The sequence below is a fragment of the Anas platyrhynchos genome, chromosome 2 (genome assembly GCF_047663525.1).
Source record: "Anas platyrhynchos isolate ZD024472 breed Pekin duck chromosome 2, IASCAAS_PekinDuck_T2T, whole genome shotgun sequence".
NCBI lineage: Eukaryota > Metazoa > Chordata > Aves > Anseriformes > Anatidae > Anas > Anas platyrhynchos.
This window is the reverse complement of record NC_092588.1, coordinates 35,510,815-35,528,208: the sequence shown is the minus strand read 5'-3', so window position 1 is coordinate 35,528,208 and position 17,394 is coordinate 35,510,815. Positions and strand designations below refer to the sequence as shown.

The 17,394-nt window shown below is 35.4% G+C and overlaps 1 protein-coding gene across 2 annotated transcripts in view; it reads left to right on the top strand.

Annotated features, from left to right (window-relative positions):
• The window catches only part of PREX2 (phosphatidylinositol-3,4,5-trisphosphate dependent Rac exchange factor 2), a 175,572-nt gene that overhangs the window by 54,680 nt on the left and 103,498 nt on the right, over positions 1-17,394 (top strand). For both annotated transcript variants that reach the window (XM_027452319.3, XM_013099335.5), the window contains 3 exons: positions 7,697-7,830; positions 9,516-9,619; positions 16,858-17,007. In XM_027452319.3, coding sequence (XP_027308120.1) covers positions 7,697-7,830; positions 9,516-9,619; positions 16,858-17,007 — 388 coding nt within the window. The remainder of the gene's footprint in view (positions 1-7,696; positions 7,831-9,515; positions 9,620-16,857; positions 17,008-17,394) is intronic.

Genomic DNA, 17,394 nt, shown 5'->3' with positions numbered 1-17,394 from the left:
AAACAATAGAGAGAAACAGGCTATTTGGTGATAAGATCTACCTGATGTACTTTTGAGCTGTACTTAGCTGAGTTTCATCCTGAATGCCCCTGCTTCTCTCCACTGATAATGAGAGAACCTCATTGATTGGCATCTGCATTTGGTCCAGTGAGAAACTCCATCTTCTAATGCCTCTGTATCTCTGTCCAGTCTGATAATTGACCTTCAGTTAATCACCCACACTGGCTACCTGCCAAGCTTTAACAACTTGACTGCTGTCTACAAGATTGGTGACCAGTCTGAAGGCTGGCAAACTATAGTGAGGGGATCACATGCTCTTCATTGTAAAGTGAGGACTAATGCAACCTCCGAAGCTCTCCCCTCCAGTCCTGTGCTAATTCTGATGTGTATAGGCAATGACTCTTTACTTTGCTGAAGGTTTACTGGCTGGAGAAGATAGAAAGAAAAAATTATTGTTATTTTTTTTTGCATGCTAATCTGTTAGTCTGAGATCTGATTTTTGGCTATGTAGTGGAAAATGGCTTCATACAGTGCAGAGAAAAGAAAGGGTTAGCGACACTGGTGGGACCCTGAGTCAGAGGAGACTTTGTGATGGACCTGCCTGAACTTTAACTGACAGAGTACCACAGTAAGTATAACTACAGAAAATAGAATATAGGCAAGAACAGTCAGCTGTTAATTAAGCATTCATAATAATAGAGACATCAGAGAGGAAAAATAGTTTTTACATAGCTCTGTTCCCTCCCTGCTGTTGCTAAGACTGTGGGTTTATGATGCTAAACAGTGTTTTCTCAGTGGCAGTAAACTTTGTACAGGACCTGCTGGTCCCCCCCAGAAACTTCCTCTTCTGTTTCCCTGTACTCTATCCTTGTGCTCTGGGTTCCCAATTCACGTTTTACACGTGCTTACACCTGCAGCTTCTTGAACTTACTCTGTCTAAGGTTGCCCTCTGCTTGTCCAGCAGAGGATTCAGTCTCCCCTTGCCTTCCAGAAGGGTTCAATGAAAAGCCACTATCTGAAAGGAGAATAAAAGTTACTGTAAACAGAGAACTCCCTAAATACTGTCCATGATGCTTTCCTATCTGCTCCATGTGTAATCTGATGATCTGTGGAATAAACCTTTCATTTATTATTAATGGAGTAGTATGGGAAGATCTGATTCATTCTAAATGTGGATTAAATAACTAATTTTACTTTAATCATTTTTTTTTCCGTGCTTCTTCAGTACACTGTAGTATTTGAAATACATTTTATCCATAGTATGAAATACTTACAGTATTTTTCCTTTTCCTGTGTGACAACATTTTCAAGAACTGCTATTCCATTTCTGTAATTGGGGTAGGTACAATTTAGAACAGAGAAATCTGCTTATGCCAGAACTCAGAGCATAATAGTCTTGTTCTAGGACTGTTGATACAATACATTCCATGAAAATTCACTGTGCCTCAAGATGAGGAATCCTAGCAAGTACAAAAACTCTATAATTGCTGGTCTGTATTCAGGCAAACCTTTCTGCCTTTAGTTATAATCCTCAGTCTCAAAATAAGCCATTAAAGACAAATAATAAATGACATAGAGTGTGTAGTCATGCCAGGATATTGTCTGCAGATTTTTTAAAAAGAAAGAACTTGGATAAAATAAAGCTTTAAATGTTATCATTGAGAAGTCTACTTGACCTAACACCTTCCAAAAGAAGCAAATATCTTAACAGCTGCTTGTTTAGACTACGTAAAAATAAGTTTCTTTTTTATAATTACCTTGAACTTGTGGCCATCATCTATATCTCGGAAAGATTAGGGCATGTAAACATTAAAATGCATGTTGTTGCTTGTGCAACACCTTCATGGAAGAAGAAATAACAAGTAAAACCATGATGTTACTAATATTTTAAGGCAAGGGAAACTTGTTAAATAATCCTTATTGCCTATCACAGATTTTATTCCTTCTGTTACTTTCAGATTTTCAATTAAGTCTTCTGCAGTGCTGCAGTGATTAAATTTTTCTACTTGCTTTCAGTGCCTTGAGTTTTATACATATGTCAAATACATCTTAATGAACACACTCAAGTATAAAGTTACAGTATGATTAACTCAGTACATTATTAGTCATGTAACTTGGTTAAGAACTGACTGTTCTCAAAGTTCTAACCCTGAAAAGGGAATCGACTTTCCTGCTTTAAGCTTCCTCTGACTCCTTAAGAAGACATCCACTAGTAAAATATGTATGCTGTTGAAGATATATTAATTGGGGACAAAGGAAGCAATATGGACAGAAACATGCAAGGTGTAGACTTATTCTCTCTCTGCTCTGTATGTGTTCTGTGAACCATAACATAGTAATTTCCTTCCAACATTGATTTTTTTCCCTAGATTTAATTTTAGGATTTCACTTGTGCTTGAACTCTGAAATAGTGCCATTGTCTTAAAATAGTCTGTTTTCAGTAGAGTTATATGGTGTTTATTGTAGCTGAGCTGATCAGGTTTGATGTTATCACATGGCAGACACAGGGTACCCAATCTGGCAAAATTGCCCTGATCTTAATATATGCATCTTTGAAATGGTAAGAATTCCAGAGCATTTGTGAGAGCTAACAATATTTTGAATGAATCCCAACAACAACTACAAAAAATCTCTGAATGCGATGCATGAAAGTGGATTTAATTAAATAAACATCTGGTTTTCTGCATAGCCTAAAAATAAAGAGACAAACTTGTTGGAGATTTCCTTCCAGAAGGAAATGCTTAGCACATTGCTTGGCCCCAACTAGAAGGAGGAAAGGGGGAAAAAGAAAAGACTATTTTTAGAATCTGTTCAAAGCATGACTTGAATTCCTATACATAAGTGTCATAAAATGAAGCTTGCATTTGTTATGATAAAAATACAGATTCATGGAAAAATGGAACATCTGCTTCACGAAAGAAAATTTTGAATATAATGACTTTCTTATTTAATTTCCTAAGTGGTTAAATTTATTGGCCTGAATTCAGAACTTGTGTAGGTGGCTGTCTCAGCTGGAGAATGGCTCAGCAGCTGAAGGAGCCTGTCAGTAAAATTTGCGTGGATGTTTCAGTGAGAGAAGAAAAAATAAAATTATTGCATTTGTTGTAAGCTGAAAACAGAACAACCCAGGTTGAGTCACAGGCCAACTTAATAACTGTAGCATCGAGTATTCCATCTCTTTCTATTCCACCATATCATCAAATGGTATTTTAATACAGATTTCTGTTTTAAACTCCAGAATTTTTAGCCCTTTACCCTGTTTAAGTCTATGTCTCATGAACACATGAAGGTGTTCATGAGTAAGTTAAAAAGTAAGTTAATATCTGCAATTTCTAACCTTTATCACTATTAGAGTGGTGGCCACTGAATCAGTACACTCGGACCTCCATGTTTGACTGAAATTTGCCCAAAATATGTGGAAAAGTAATTTTTCTAACAGCTGAAATGAACAAATAACTGCTTTTGTTTGCATGGTAATGAAGGACATTTTTTTTACTGTCTGAGATGGGTATTTAATGACTTAAGGATGAAGGGGATATTATTTTCTCCCTCCAATGCATTTTAAATGTATTTATTTTGTGATAAGGACTGCTCTAAAGTAAGACATTTGGAGTCTTCAGTGACTCAGTAGGAAAGATGGAGGACAAACGAGTCTAAATTCATGGTAGAAGTCTGCTTTTCAGGTCATTTTTTTTTCAACTGAATCCATATGTTTTGCTGGAACATTTTAGAACAGGTCTGTTTCTACAATAATAGAATTATTGATTATTGCTAATTTTTAAACCAACATATTACAAAAATTCTGGTTTCACTGAAAATACCCCATCAGCTATAATTGCATGTATTTTAAATGTATAGAAACATGAGTTGTAGCCTGGTAGCACTGACTTTTACATTTAGGTTAAGCAACTATATGATCTTCATGTGAAAGAAATGAGTATAAATGCGTGTATTCATGAAAACTTTAAAAAAGTGAATTACATTTCAGATTCAAGTTGCTTACATTTGAGATTTCCTTGGTAGTTTGAGTTTAAGCATTTAATGAAAACTTGTTTGTCTCAGAAGGTTTTGATAATATTTGTTCTAAAATATTGCTTGTAGGTATTGTAGTTCATTTTTAGCTGTGGAGCCAGTAGCCTCTCCTGCTTCTGGGACAAGAGTATCCTCTCGTTTGTTATTGCAGCCTTGAACCTTCCCCATGAGAAAGTCCTCCAGCTGCTGGATTAATGAGTTATCCTAATGCTCTGGGTATAAACTGTAGCTTGGGTGTTTCTGCCGTAAAGCCACGTTCAAAGTGTGGATGTGTCCTTCATTAAAAAGTTCTTACAGTTTTCATTTCTCCTTTGCACTGTATGGGATATGGTGGCCCTTTGTCCTGTCTGCTTTGTCATTCTTTTTTTTTTTTTTTTTTAACCTCTTGGTGATGCAGTAGAGTGCTTACCCCAGGTGTAGGGACAGCAGTACTTCCATATAATACACCCTTTTGTCCCTTTCAGCTCCATGCCTATCCAAACTGTAAGAGCAGAGCAGGCTGACCCTCACAGTGTTAAATACATAAGACATGGTGGGGGGAGCAGAAGAAAAAAATTTTTGGCACTGGCAGTGTTATGTAGGACAGCCAGATGTGACTTCTGATCCTGTTATCTTATTCCCTTGGACTTCAGTAAATACAACAGCAATAACAAAATTCACTGGCCTGCGGCCATACCACCATGGGTTGTGATCTTGTCAGAAGGTATAGGATAAGTGAAGTTAACATTGTTGAGTGTTTGGAAGGGAGGTCTCTGAGGGAAAAAAAGTATCTCTAGAATGTTTTTTTTCATCATCTAGCAGTTTGCATTAGAACAGGAGGAAAATGAAGAACAAAACAATAGCAGAGGGTAGTAATGTGACACAGATAATACTTACTGTGATATTGCAATGCTGAACTTAAATAATGACTTAGGTAAATCTTAGGAATTCAAGTAACCTGAATTACATACATTTAACATATGTATAGAACGTGGTATTTTAAGACATGATTCTGGCATACTAGCAGAACTCGATAGGACTGTTGGGAAAAGGTTATATTTTTCTACAGTGAAAATGATTTTTTTATTTCAATAAGAAGAGATTAAATGATTTCATGAAATGCTTTCTCTGAAAAAATACACCCTTTTGTTGAAAACTGAAACTGCTGAAACAGTTTTGAAGCCTTAAGCTGAAATATTTGGTGTACATAGAAAATTATAATTTTCCAGCTGATGTTTTTTTTTTTTTTTTTAAAAAAAAACACAAGGAAATAAATAAAACCTTTTAAAAATCCAGCCTTTTAAAAGTAAATGCCAACAAATTTTAAAAGCAGCATAACATTGATTACTCTTTTTAATGTACAGAAGCTATGAAATGTAATGGAAAGAAACAACTTGCTTTTCTGTAGTTGTCAGCAAGAATTAAATTCAGTTCTAATTTATGCTTAATTTATATTACAGAATGTGCTAAGGTGTTTCAGTGTTTGGTTTCAAATAAAACTGTAAATTAATATACCAGCTTCTGGTGTTTATTCTGTCTTAGTGGCTAGAGATGACATTCATTTTTGCCTCATTTGATCCTAAATGGAAACAAGAATGGTTAGTTAGCACTGATACTGAAGTTGCTTGATTTAGAGACCCAAATTATGCTCCACTGTTATAGTTGTGCAATCTCTCTTATCATCTCTGTAAACAGCCTGCTTTCCCCTTAGAGCAGAGTCTGAGCTATTGCTCAATATTCAGGACTGTGATGTACAAAGGATGCATGGTAAGATGAAGAGCTGAGAGCGGAACCCAAGATTGCTTCTTGGCTCTTAATTGAATACATTTTTCTTTGGGCTGCTGTGATTAGATCAAGAAGAGGAAGTAACTACAGTGACTGCAAGTAAAAGTCATTCAGAACATGTGTAGATGAAAGGAAAGCCCTGCCTTTTGCAGGTTTTGCAGGTTGAATGTTGACTGTCTGAAATTAGGAAGCTCCTTGAGCCAGGGGTGTATGCATAATTATCAATAGGATTTCATGGCTTGACTCATATAGAACAAGTACAGAAGGTCACTGTCCCACAGGAGCATGGACTTGTATGGCACTCAGCACAGCTAAATGCTGGGTGTTTCATTTGGGTCATAACAACCTCTGCAGTGATACAGGCTTGGGGAAGGGTGGCTGGAAAGTTGCCTCGCAGAAAAGGACCAGGAGCATCAGCGTGCTCATGTGGCCAAGAAGGCCAATGGCATCCTGGCTTCTGTCAGAAATAGTGTGGCCAGCAGGACTTGGGAGGTAATCTTCCTCTGGTGTTCAAGTACTGTGTTCAGCTTTGAGCCCCTCACTGTAAGACAGATACTGGGTTGCTGGAATGTGTTCACAGAAGAACAAAGCTGGTGAAGGGACTAGAAAACAAGACAAGAGGGGTGGCTGATGGAACTGGGGTTGTTCAGTCTGGAGAAAAGGAGGCTGAAGCTCATAGCTTTCTACAACTACCTGAAAGGACATTGCAGTGAGGTAGGTGTTGGTCAGTTTTCCCAGGTGACAAGTGGTAGAACGTGAGGAAATGACCCAAAGTTGCACCAGGAGAGGTTTAAACTGGGTATCAGGAAGAATTTCTTTAAGGAAAGGGTGAAGAAATGGTTCAAACAGTCATTAGAACAGATGCCAACTGCCCTGGGAAGTGGTTGAGTAATCCCTGGGGGTATTTAAGAGATGTCTAGATGTGGTGCTTAGGGACATGGTTTAGTTATGGACTTGGTAATGTAAGGTTGACATTTGGACTTGATGATCTTAAGTCTTAATGGTCTTTTCCAACCTAAATGATTCAATGATTCTATGATTTTCAGAAATAGTGCACCTTGATTTAAAGGCAGGATTCTTTGAGAGGTTCATTCATCTTTGTAAGGCATTGAAATGCTAGGAATTTGTCATAGGAATATTTTTGGGAAAATGTTATTCTTTGTTAAAGTTGCTTCTTTTTGATTAAGTTTGTTGAAAATGCCTGCCTTGTTTTCATAAAAAAAAAAAAAATAATAAAAAAAAATCTGCTTCAAGCAATAATGAGGCATGGGAAATTTCATTCCAAACATATAAAGATTAAAAAAATTCTGATGTCTTCAGAGTATGTTAAGGAGGAGTATGCTAGTCTTACTTGTAGATGCCGCTATTGTTTTTTCCTAAATTTGAAACCTTACTTTTTTTGGTTTGATTCTGTCTAGCTCAATTTAGTATGGAAGTATACATTAAATGACTTTCAAGTTTGAGGTTACCTCAGCTTCCAAATTATTTTTGGCATAGATTATGTGTTTCAAAGCCTCATTTTCAGACTTTTCTTACTAAATATTAAAATCACAAAGGATAAGACTTGTTTTATAAAGTTGGCCTGATTTGTCATGAGAGATCTCGTGCACAGAAGTGACATAATTTGGAAACTTTAATGATGAATCTTAAACGTCCAATAAAGCAACAAACCCTTCTCCTAGTTAATTATGATACCTGGTGAATACAAAGCTTTGTTAAACATTATTAAGTAAACATTAGAAATTATTATTTAGTTAAAATGTAAGAAATTACCATAAGTTTTAGTCTTGGTGTTTTCAGAGAATTGTGAGTTTGTGTAAGAAATTCTGTCCTTTCTTACTACAGAATCCTTCAGTTAACACAAAACAAAAATGATTGATCTCTTTCCCATTAATTTTAGGGGTCCAACATCACTGACACATGCACAGAAATGCTGCGAAGTGGACTACTTCTGAAAATCTCAGCAGGAAATATTCAAGAGCGGATATTTTTTCTGTTTGATAACCTTTTGGTCTACTGCAAAAAAAAGCATAGGTAAATGGTCCATTTATACTTTGAAAAATCATTTGTATTTTTTTCTTACAGTAGAACTAGTTCTCTGTATGCTTTTTCTTAACAACATTTGAACAATACAAAAGTGTTTACTGTAGTTAATTGCAATATAAACCTAAGTATTTTCAGAGGAAACCCTTCATCCAGTAAGAATTGCATTTAATTCAAACATTGGAAAAAAATTGTAGGAATGCAGAAACCAAATGGTGAAATAGAGGAAGAAGGAATCTGTTTCATCAGACTTCCACAACAGGTACTATGTGGTGGTCTCACTCTCTTCTAGGAAGGGTAAACAGACTGAATTTTTAGTTAAACACATTAGGATTGTAGCTTATGCTGTAAAATTAGTCTCTAAAGTTTCAAGTGTTTCAAGTCTTTGTATTTCTAATCAGGGAAAAGAGCCAGAATGCTGCTTCTTGCTGCATTGTAGGGAGTAATTCTGTAGGTCAGCAACAACCTTATGCAGTTAATGTTCATTCAGCGCTCTTACGCTTCTGAGGAATAAGGATTCTGTGTACAGGTGTCCCTTTTTAAACTGCTTGAGTTTCTTTCTTTGATCCAGAAACTGCTTTCAGTAGCCACTGAATACGCACATTGCTAGATCCTTGGTGGATTCCTGGAAACATAATAGACCTTGGAAATGTTCTGTAATACCCCTGCCAAAATAAAATACATTTTATGTAATTTTTAAACATCCTTTTGTTGCACAGTTGTATAACATGTATAAACATGGATCACTAAGCTTTGGTTTCATGGATAAAAAGTTCTCTAGGATTACTGGATTTAACTCACTTTGGAAAGAAAAAATATACTGAACCTTTATATTTGCTGCTATTTTTTTAAAATATATCATTCAGTTTTTGAATAAGAAGCTTATAATATAATGGAGTTACTCAGACAGTAATGATTGAGAGGCAGGTCATTTTCTGAAGATTAGTATCTCTCTGGAGTGAGGGAAGGTCAGAACTCAGATGATCATTAATTCTCAGGAACTGACTTTTGTTTGAAATACAGTATTAATTATCATTATGGGCTGAAATGGACAGAAAATCATCTCTGGTTTATCTTACGTGAGAAAAGCTGCGTAGGACTGGGAGTCTCAAAAGGCCTTGACTGCCTCCAAAATACCAGAAATTCTTAAGTACAATTTTTTGTTAACTTTTATGTGTGGAAGAAAAAATGTGTTCATAGTTCTTCCATGCATAAGTGCCACATATGAGGCTAACATACATGTATGTGTGTGTAGGGCAAGATTTACATCCAAAAGTGTTATTTCATTTTTTCAGTCATGCTAATCTTGTATTGAATTTCTTGATAAATATAAGGAGGCTAAACCAGCTAGGAGGACACGTCCTCCCAGTGCATTATTTTGTCTTTAATTACAGAGAGTGGCATGTAAGTATCAAAGTGTTGGAACAGGACATTTAGAGTGAGGCTTTGCTGATAAACTCTTGTCATCTACCAATTTGAAGCTTAGTCTTGCCAGAGTTGGCATCTTTGCTTTAGCATCAGCAGTGTCCCATTCAGGAATGGGACAATTTGATTAGACATGTATAAATGAATTGTGACCTTGACAGTTTCCTTTAGATGTTACATGTACAAGTAGCAATACAGAAACATAACACAAAGTTGTGGGTGACTTGCTCATCATCTCTTTCTCTTATCAGGCGATTGAAGAACAGCAAAGCATCTACTGATGGCCATCGTTACCTTTTTCGGGGCAGAATAAACACAGAAGTGATGGAAGTAGAGAATGTAGATGATGGAACAGGTGAGCATATTTTAGCTGCTAATTTACTAAAATAGTCTTTCAAAGTGATGAAGTCAAATGAAGCTTCATGGTTTCTTTGAGAATGGAGGCTTCTAGTACTTTGAAATTATAAGATGCTACTTTAAAAGTGCTCTTATCAAAACTCTGCTTCTGAGACACTTCACTGCTTCCATACTTTACTAGCTGGGCAGTCATAGATGACTGTTTTACACTAACATAAACAGAGTAATAAAATAAGGTGACATTTATTGCTGAACTGAAATTGTATATTTAACTTCACTTTACAGCATTACAGCACTGCTAGATAGGTTATCCCTAGGAATGTGATGTATTTGTACAAGCAGATGGGAAAGTTACCTCTGTTGGAATGAAACCTCAAACACTACAAATGCTGAAATTGTAATAAAAGTATTTAAGAAAAAGGAAGTTTTTCAAAATAGCTGTAGGGATATAATCCATATAATTGCTTGAAATTGTCTTGACAAACATGAGAGAAATGAAAACCCAAAATACTTCTATAAATGTTACTTTTTATTTTATAATCTTGAGTTTTCTGAAACTTTTTTTTCCCCTCATTATTATTTCCGCATAATTACTAAAGAAAGCCTGGAATATTTGGGGCTGTTTTATGTAAAACAAAATGAAAAATAGTAAACTTGTAACGGTGTTGCAGATATATGTCTGAAGGAAATTTCAGCAAGTTATCTATTACTTGTCCTGATTTTAAAACAGCATTAGATTTTCCCCATGTGTGGATCCCAAGCATTTATGAATGTAACTTCTATGTAAAAATGAACCAAAATAACAAGTATTGTACAGCTTAAATAAGCTGCTTCAGTTCTTCACAGAAGTTAAATATTTCTTAAAAGTGAGGATTTTTTTCCTAGTAATTTTGTGTTTATTTGTTTTCAAAATAGTTCACTTACTCTACTGTATAGAGAACAGTCTGAATACCATTCTATGTATTGGAAGGCTCTTAGGTCTGTCTTCCATCTCTTCTTTGTAAGTCTTTCAACCTTTTGTCTTGTGCCATGTTTTCTACATTTTTATTATTTTTTTGTGTCTTTTGGTGATTTTTTTCCCCAGTTTGTCTGCCTCTTTTGTATTAAGTGGTGTCCAGAGCTGAAACTTTGCTGGTGCCAAGTAGAACAGAATAATTACAGAATAATTGTTGCTGTACATGGATTGTCTATTAGTAATCCCACAATGGTTTGGCTTCGCTTTTTTTTATTTTTATTTTTAATACTTTATTGACCTAGTGTACCACCAGATCCTTTTGTGCACTACTGCTATCTATCCCATCATATTCTATACTGTATTAGTGTATATGGGTAATTACTAATAATTGTTTTCTTACCTCTACTAAATTTTATTTTACTGAAGACCAACTCTTTCTACAATTTCTTAGGAATTTGGAATTCATACTTTGTTCACTGGAGTTCTTGCAACTCTCCTTGCTTTGGTTCTATAAACAAACCATTTGATTTCTCGATAAAACTACTGGAAAATGGTAAACAAAAGGTATAGCAAGGGTCACACTTGATAGGTTTTCTTTGTTTTATAGAAAAAAATTCACAGTAATTCTTTGACATCTGCTTGGGCTATGTCCTTCACTAGGCCAAATTGTTAGTAGAGGTTTCTGTAAATGGACTATATTGAATTTCATCAGGCCTCACTGACTTGAACATAATTTAGCCTGCTATTTCCATTTTCTAGTTTGTATTCCCATCTAGTTGTTAGTCTTATTTGTGAGAAATATGAAATCTCAGTTAGCATTTTGCTTATGCAAAAAAGACAATTGAGTATTTTGGTCTTTTATATCACCTGTTATTTACTACCATCCATTTATTTTCCTTCAGCTTCCTTGTATGCACATTAAAAATAAAAGATAGTTTTAATGTTTCCGTTACCTTGTGACCTAGGTTTTCTGATTTTGCTGTTATATGCATGTGGTTTTCTCTCAGACTTGACAATAAGTATGTATTTCCACTTTTTGTATGTATTTGAATAAGTATAGTGTAGTATGTGTGTATAAGTATGTATTTTCCACTTTTTTCCATTCATGTTTGATTTCCATATATCTTTTTTGGAAAATAGATTTTTCTTTGCAGTTTTCTATGGCTTTGAAAATTCTTTTTCATAGAAAACCAATCAGCTGTCTCTTTACTTAAAACTCTTGATGTTACTGTGGCCACAGAAACTTACAGCGACCATCTTCCTGATGAATATTCCAAGGACTTTATGGCATTTTCTTTTATCTTTTCCAATTCCACATACTGGCATGCTTTAAGTATTGTCTTTAGCAAATATTGCTTCCATCTTCCAAGTTTTACTTGTATTTCTCAAGTTTGCTGTAACTTTCTTCATTTGGTTGTTCTAGCTTTCCATTCCTTGGTCTTGTTTACTTTGTCTATTTTTATTCCTGCCCATTCATCTTCATCCTCAATGAATATTCAAGTAAAATTTAGCTGAACACAAATTATCTCCTTCTTCACTCTAAACCAGTAGTCTAATTTCCTCCAGCAAAATGAAATTTAGCAACCCTTCCCATTTCCTATAGCCTTGCAAACAATACTGAAAGCCATCTTCCTTCCTTCCCACTTCCTCTTCTGCATCATATCAAATCTTGTCACTTTGATTTTTGCAACATTTCTAAAATCCACACTTTCCAAACTTACAAGACATGAATTCATTTTTTTTTATATTATTATTATTTTGTTTTGCATATTATTCTGACCTCTTCTTTTTCCCCATCTCCAGGTTTCCTGCTTTCTCATTTTCTGTTTGTCCGATATTCTAAAATAATATTTTATTGTAATTATTACTGCTTCTTCTCTGCTTTCTGTGGTTCTTTTTAAAATATGGAAATATTTGAGTCATTTCACTGGTATGTGACAGACTTCTTTGCTTTACTGGTATACCTCCCCTCCCCCCCTTTTCACCTGTTTTCCTTCCTTTTAGCCAAGAGTTCACTCTTCATACTTCTATGCTGATACTTTTTTCACTCATACCATGATGCTCTTTTTTAACCTTCTTCTGTCTTGGTTTCTGTACTGTTCTCATTTGGGGCACCCAGATGTCATTTCTCATCTCTTGTAATCATTCACATTTGAACTGTAACCCAGTAATAGTCTGCTGCATTCTTTTTGCCTTATTTCATTCCCAAGTGTAGCAATCTGTTCTGAGCCTCATTCATGTTAGCTTTGCATGTGCTTTTTTGGTATTTTCCTCTCCTTAATTATCTATCATTTTCCATAATTCTTAATTTAGAGTGCAAGCTCTTAGGGGCATAGTGCTTATATTTTCATAGCTATGCATGACCCTTTGTCATGTATTATTCATGGGGCTTTTGTAAGCATTAATGTTGTTTACTGTAACTTTTGGGATCATCTGCTCTTTAGGTATAAGGAACCTCAGAACTTCAGGGGTCTGGGTAACTGAGTATGTTTGCTGTCAGCATTGATAGATCTAGGAATGTAATCTTTGCAGCTAGTAAATAGAGATAGTAAAAGAGATAGAGGTAGAGATAGGAAAACAGATTCCTGGTGTGGTTTATTGTCATGCTAATGACATGCATACAAAAATTAATAAAGCTTTTTCTAAAAAGAAATATTTATGTGGTGGAGAAGCTTTGATGCTCAAGCTTTGGCTGAGCAGTAAATTGGTGAATTGGTGGAAACGTTTTTTGTTTTTTTTTTTTTTTTTCCCCAGCATCGTGAAGCACTTTGCTTTTTCAACTGCATTGATTAAAGTGAATTGCATATTAATTACCAGGGCAGACTATTTGTCTATTTGTGTTCTTAAACTAACATGGCTATACAACCACTTGTGATTATTAGAAAGGTGTTAGAAATTAGAAAATTAGAAATTAGAAAGAAATTCTGATGGTATTGTTAGGTATCTATTTTTTTTTCTTTATTCAGTTTTTAAAATTCAATTTTGAGAGAAAAGTATGTTTCTGAAGGCATTAACCAGCCATTAGATGAGCGTTATCTAGTTTATGAAGACAAGCACTTGAGACTTAGGAAATACCAGATTTATTGTATTTTATACTATTTTAATTCTGCTCCCTGTTGTCTTGAAATGAAGCATGAAACAGAAAAAACACAATGTAATAGTAACAACCAGGAACTGCATGAAAAAATGTAAGGTGTTGGAAAGGAACTGAGATTATGCAGCAACTTTGTGCTTGATGTTCCCGAACATTGGTACTCCTAAGAACCCAGAGTCTCTGAAACTTAGAAGTCCTTCAATATGGAATTTTCTTTTCTTTTTTTTTTTTCTCTCTCTTTTTTTTTTTTTTTTTTTTTTTTTTTTTTTTTAAAGTGGAGAAACAAACTCTGTTGCATATGGCTGTAACCAATTGCTTGGTATGCATCCCTCAAAGCTTTGAGTCTTGAATTTTGAACAACATAGTAAAGTTCAAATTGCAAGCTTTAATGCATTATAGAATATCATTAGAAGATGATGTCATCTTTCATCACCTTTTCTTGGGAAGTTAGAAGTTTGATGATTTGTTAAGCATGCTTGTTTAGGCTTTACATGGAACATCTCAAAATCTCATGTTCTTCTTTCAGCTCTAACCATAAAGTCAGGTTTGCAAATCCTTCCCTTAGCCTGACTGGCAGATGTGATCGCCTGTGTTTCCTGTGCAGCTGGCCCATGCACACCTCCTGGCTGCCCAGCCAGACAACACGTGTGCAGATTTTGATCAGATTTTGTCCAGTAGCCAGTCCAAAAGTGGTATGAGTTTATATGGGATGGTAGCAGAATGCTGGAATGCTGAGCAGAAGATGACTGTGCCAGCAGTATCAGGGAGGACGTACTGCTTGAGGCATTGTAATCTTGGGGAACACAGTGAGCAGAAGAGAAAGCAGGGGTGTTGTAGTTAAAGGCTGAGTCAAGCTGGGGCATCACAATAGTGGGTTACTATTGCAAAATTTGCTGACAGCTACCAGTTTTCATCCACCTTAACTCATTGCCATCTGTATAACATTCTGCAGTCTTAGCACCCAGCTAATAGGGCTTTTCAGAGAAGTCCATGAGTTTGTAACGGCACAAGATAAATGTGTTATCACACTGTCAGTGCTCAGGGTCATGCAGTTACAGAACCTAGGCAGCCAAGCGAGCTACGTGTTTGAAATACCATCTGTACACTGGGATATTCAAGCGGCTAAACGAGCCAATTTTGGAGAAAAACTAAGTTAGCACCAAAATTCTGTCCAGAATGAAATATCTATGTATAAAGCCATGTATGAGTCTGAGCTGTACTTTTTGACATACATCTTTTGCCACAATTTTAACTGCCATGGTTCTCTGCATTAGTGATCATAATATTTCCCTGCCAAACAAGGGTGTTATGATGACAGATGCATAGAAACAAAGACCACAGGATTTTTTTTTTTATACATATTAACCTGCAACTTAAAAATGAGTAAACAAAAAGGCACAGCTAATGCTTTATTGCCAGGTTTTTAAGTCCATGCATAAATAATACAGAGGGACCTTAACTTTCCTTCCTCCAGCAGCCCTCCTGCCTCTGATCTCCAGAAGGCTGCAGTCTGTCAGCTGATAGCTTCTGTCTGAGGCTTCTTTCTTTTCACTGACTTTTTTTGGTTTTCTGAGGGTGCATGAAGGATATGATGGGTAGTTTACACTTGCTTGTGCTTATATTCTTGTGAGTATGAGAAAATTTTGTTGGTTTAGAAATCAGCCATCAGTCTCATGATTTTCTAGTAGTTCCTGACATTTCCCAGCTCACTGTACAAAACTTGGCTGCTTTCCATCTAATTAAAATGCAGAGTTATTGAAAGGATACTAGCATGTCTGCTGAGATTTATGATAAATTGTAGCAGGCATTTCAGCAAGGGTTTCAGTTTCAGAAAATCCCATCTCATTATACAAAACAGGGCTGAATTATGAAGCTGTATTTACAAAGTAAAGAGGTCTGCAGCTATTACAGTAGTTCAGGGCTGGCCCCAGGACTTTCTTGCCTCATAATGAAAGTTTTTGGTGAGAGAATGCTGACCTTCTGATTTTTGTAATAATTTGTACAATAGTTGCTAGTTCTAGTTTTAATCTATCTTTTATGCAAAAAAATGTATTTGCTTCATAGGCCATTTATGCCTCATGAATTTTCCCCCAGGAGTTGCATCTAATCCTATTGAAGGATATTCACGCAGGGGTGTCAGTTTCAGAGAGGAAGTCTGCTTAGCTAATTTCTGAATAAGATTTATAGACTGGCATGTTAAAATCAAATGTCATGTAAGTCAAGAAGGAGTAAAAAGCAGTAAATTGTCTGCTTTTTATAGCATAGCAGTTTACATGCTAAGAGGCAGAATTTCAATATTTTTTGTTTAATTAAGTTTAAGAACATCAGCAGCAATTGTTACCTCTCTCTCACTATATGCACTCTGAAATTAGGGTTGTTAGGAACATATTTCAAAAATTACACATTTGGTTATGCATATATTTGAAGTCATAGTTGTTTTTTTTTTTTTTTAATATTTCAGCTTGTGTAATCACTAAGTGTATATGTATTTCTTTATTCAGATAACAAGTAAAAATGCATCAAATATCAGTGAAAATATATCAAATATTTATGATTTGCTTACTCTTCAAACCAAAATTGCATTTCCGTAACTGTATATTTAGTCGGTTTATAAACTTAGTAGTAAATCATTCAATCAGCAGAGCAGCTCTGAATAATTTTAGGTATAAAACCACAATGCTGGTTTTTATGGAATTATTTATTTAGCACAAACAAAAGTACTCTAAATACAGTGATCTTTTCTTTTAGGAGGACTCAGCTTGTTTTAGTATTGAATTCATACCTTCTTCCATAGAATCACTTAGGTTGGAAAAGACCTCTAAGACCATAAAGACCAACCATTAACCTAGCACTGCTGAGTCTATCACTAAACCATATCACTAAGCACCACATCTACACATCTTTTGAATACCTTCATGGTTGATGGCTCCCATATGCCAGGCAATTCTCTTTCACATTATAAAAAACACATTAATTTTACTAGAAGTAAAAAATATAGCTCATTAAGTTATAACAGTTCACAATCAGCACAGATAATTTTACATTCTTTATATTTGTTCTGTTTTTCTTTCTCTTTTATTCTGTATTTCATGAGTTTTATGCATAACAATAGAAGGTGTTCTTAAAATATATTACCTGTTTCTTTTTTAAGAGTTTTTGTTCTTTAAGCCAATTTGTCTATTCCCAGCTGACTATCACAGCAGTGGCCACACTGTCATTAATGGCTGGAAGATCCACAACACAGCAAAGAACAAATGGTTTGTGTGCATGGCGAAAACACCTGAAGAGAAGCAAGAATGGCTGGAAGCTATTTTGAAAGAGCGAGAGAGACGAAAAGGTAGGTTAATAAACTTCCTTGTGTTGCTGTGCCAGAAAGCCATGCTGTATTTTTATGTTGAGATATAAAGCAAAACAGCTGCTAGGCAAACTTGTGGTATCAGGTTCAACTGAAGGTTTATGAATAACAGCTTGGAAAAAAATAAATCAAACTAGTACTGGGAAGGACATAATGACTTGAATCATGTGTGTTGGTAGTGAATGTCATTTTGTAAATGGGAAGATAATTTCATCTACGATTTTGCAGCTTATCCTCAACCAGAAAATATTATCATAATTTTACTGAGGCCTGTGAAATGTTGTGGTTTGTGGTAAATGAGGGTCTATCCTAAATGCCTTTTGGGGTCTGTATACATTTTGTGAATGGAAATTTGAAGCACTGAAATAA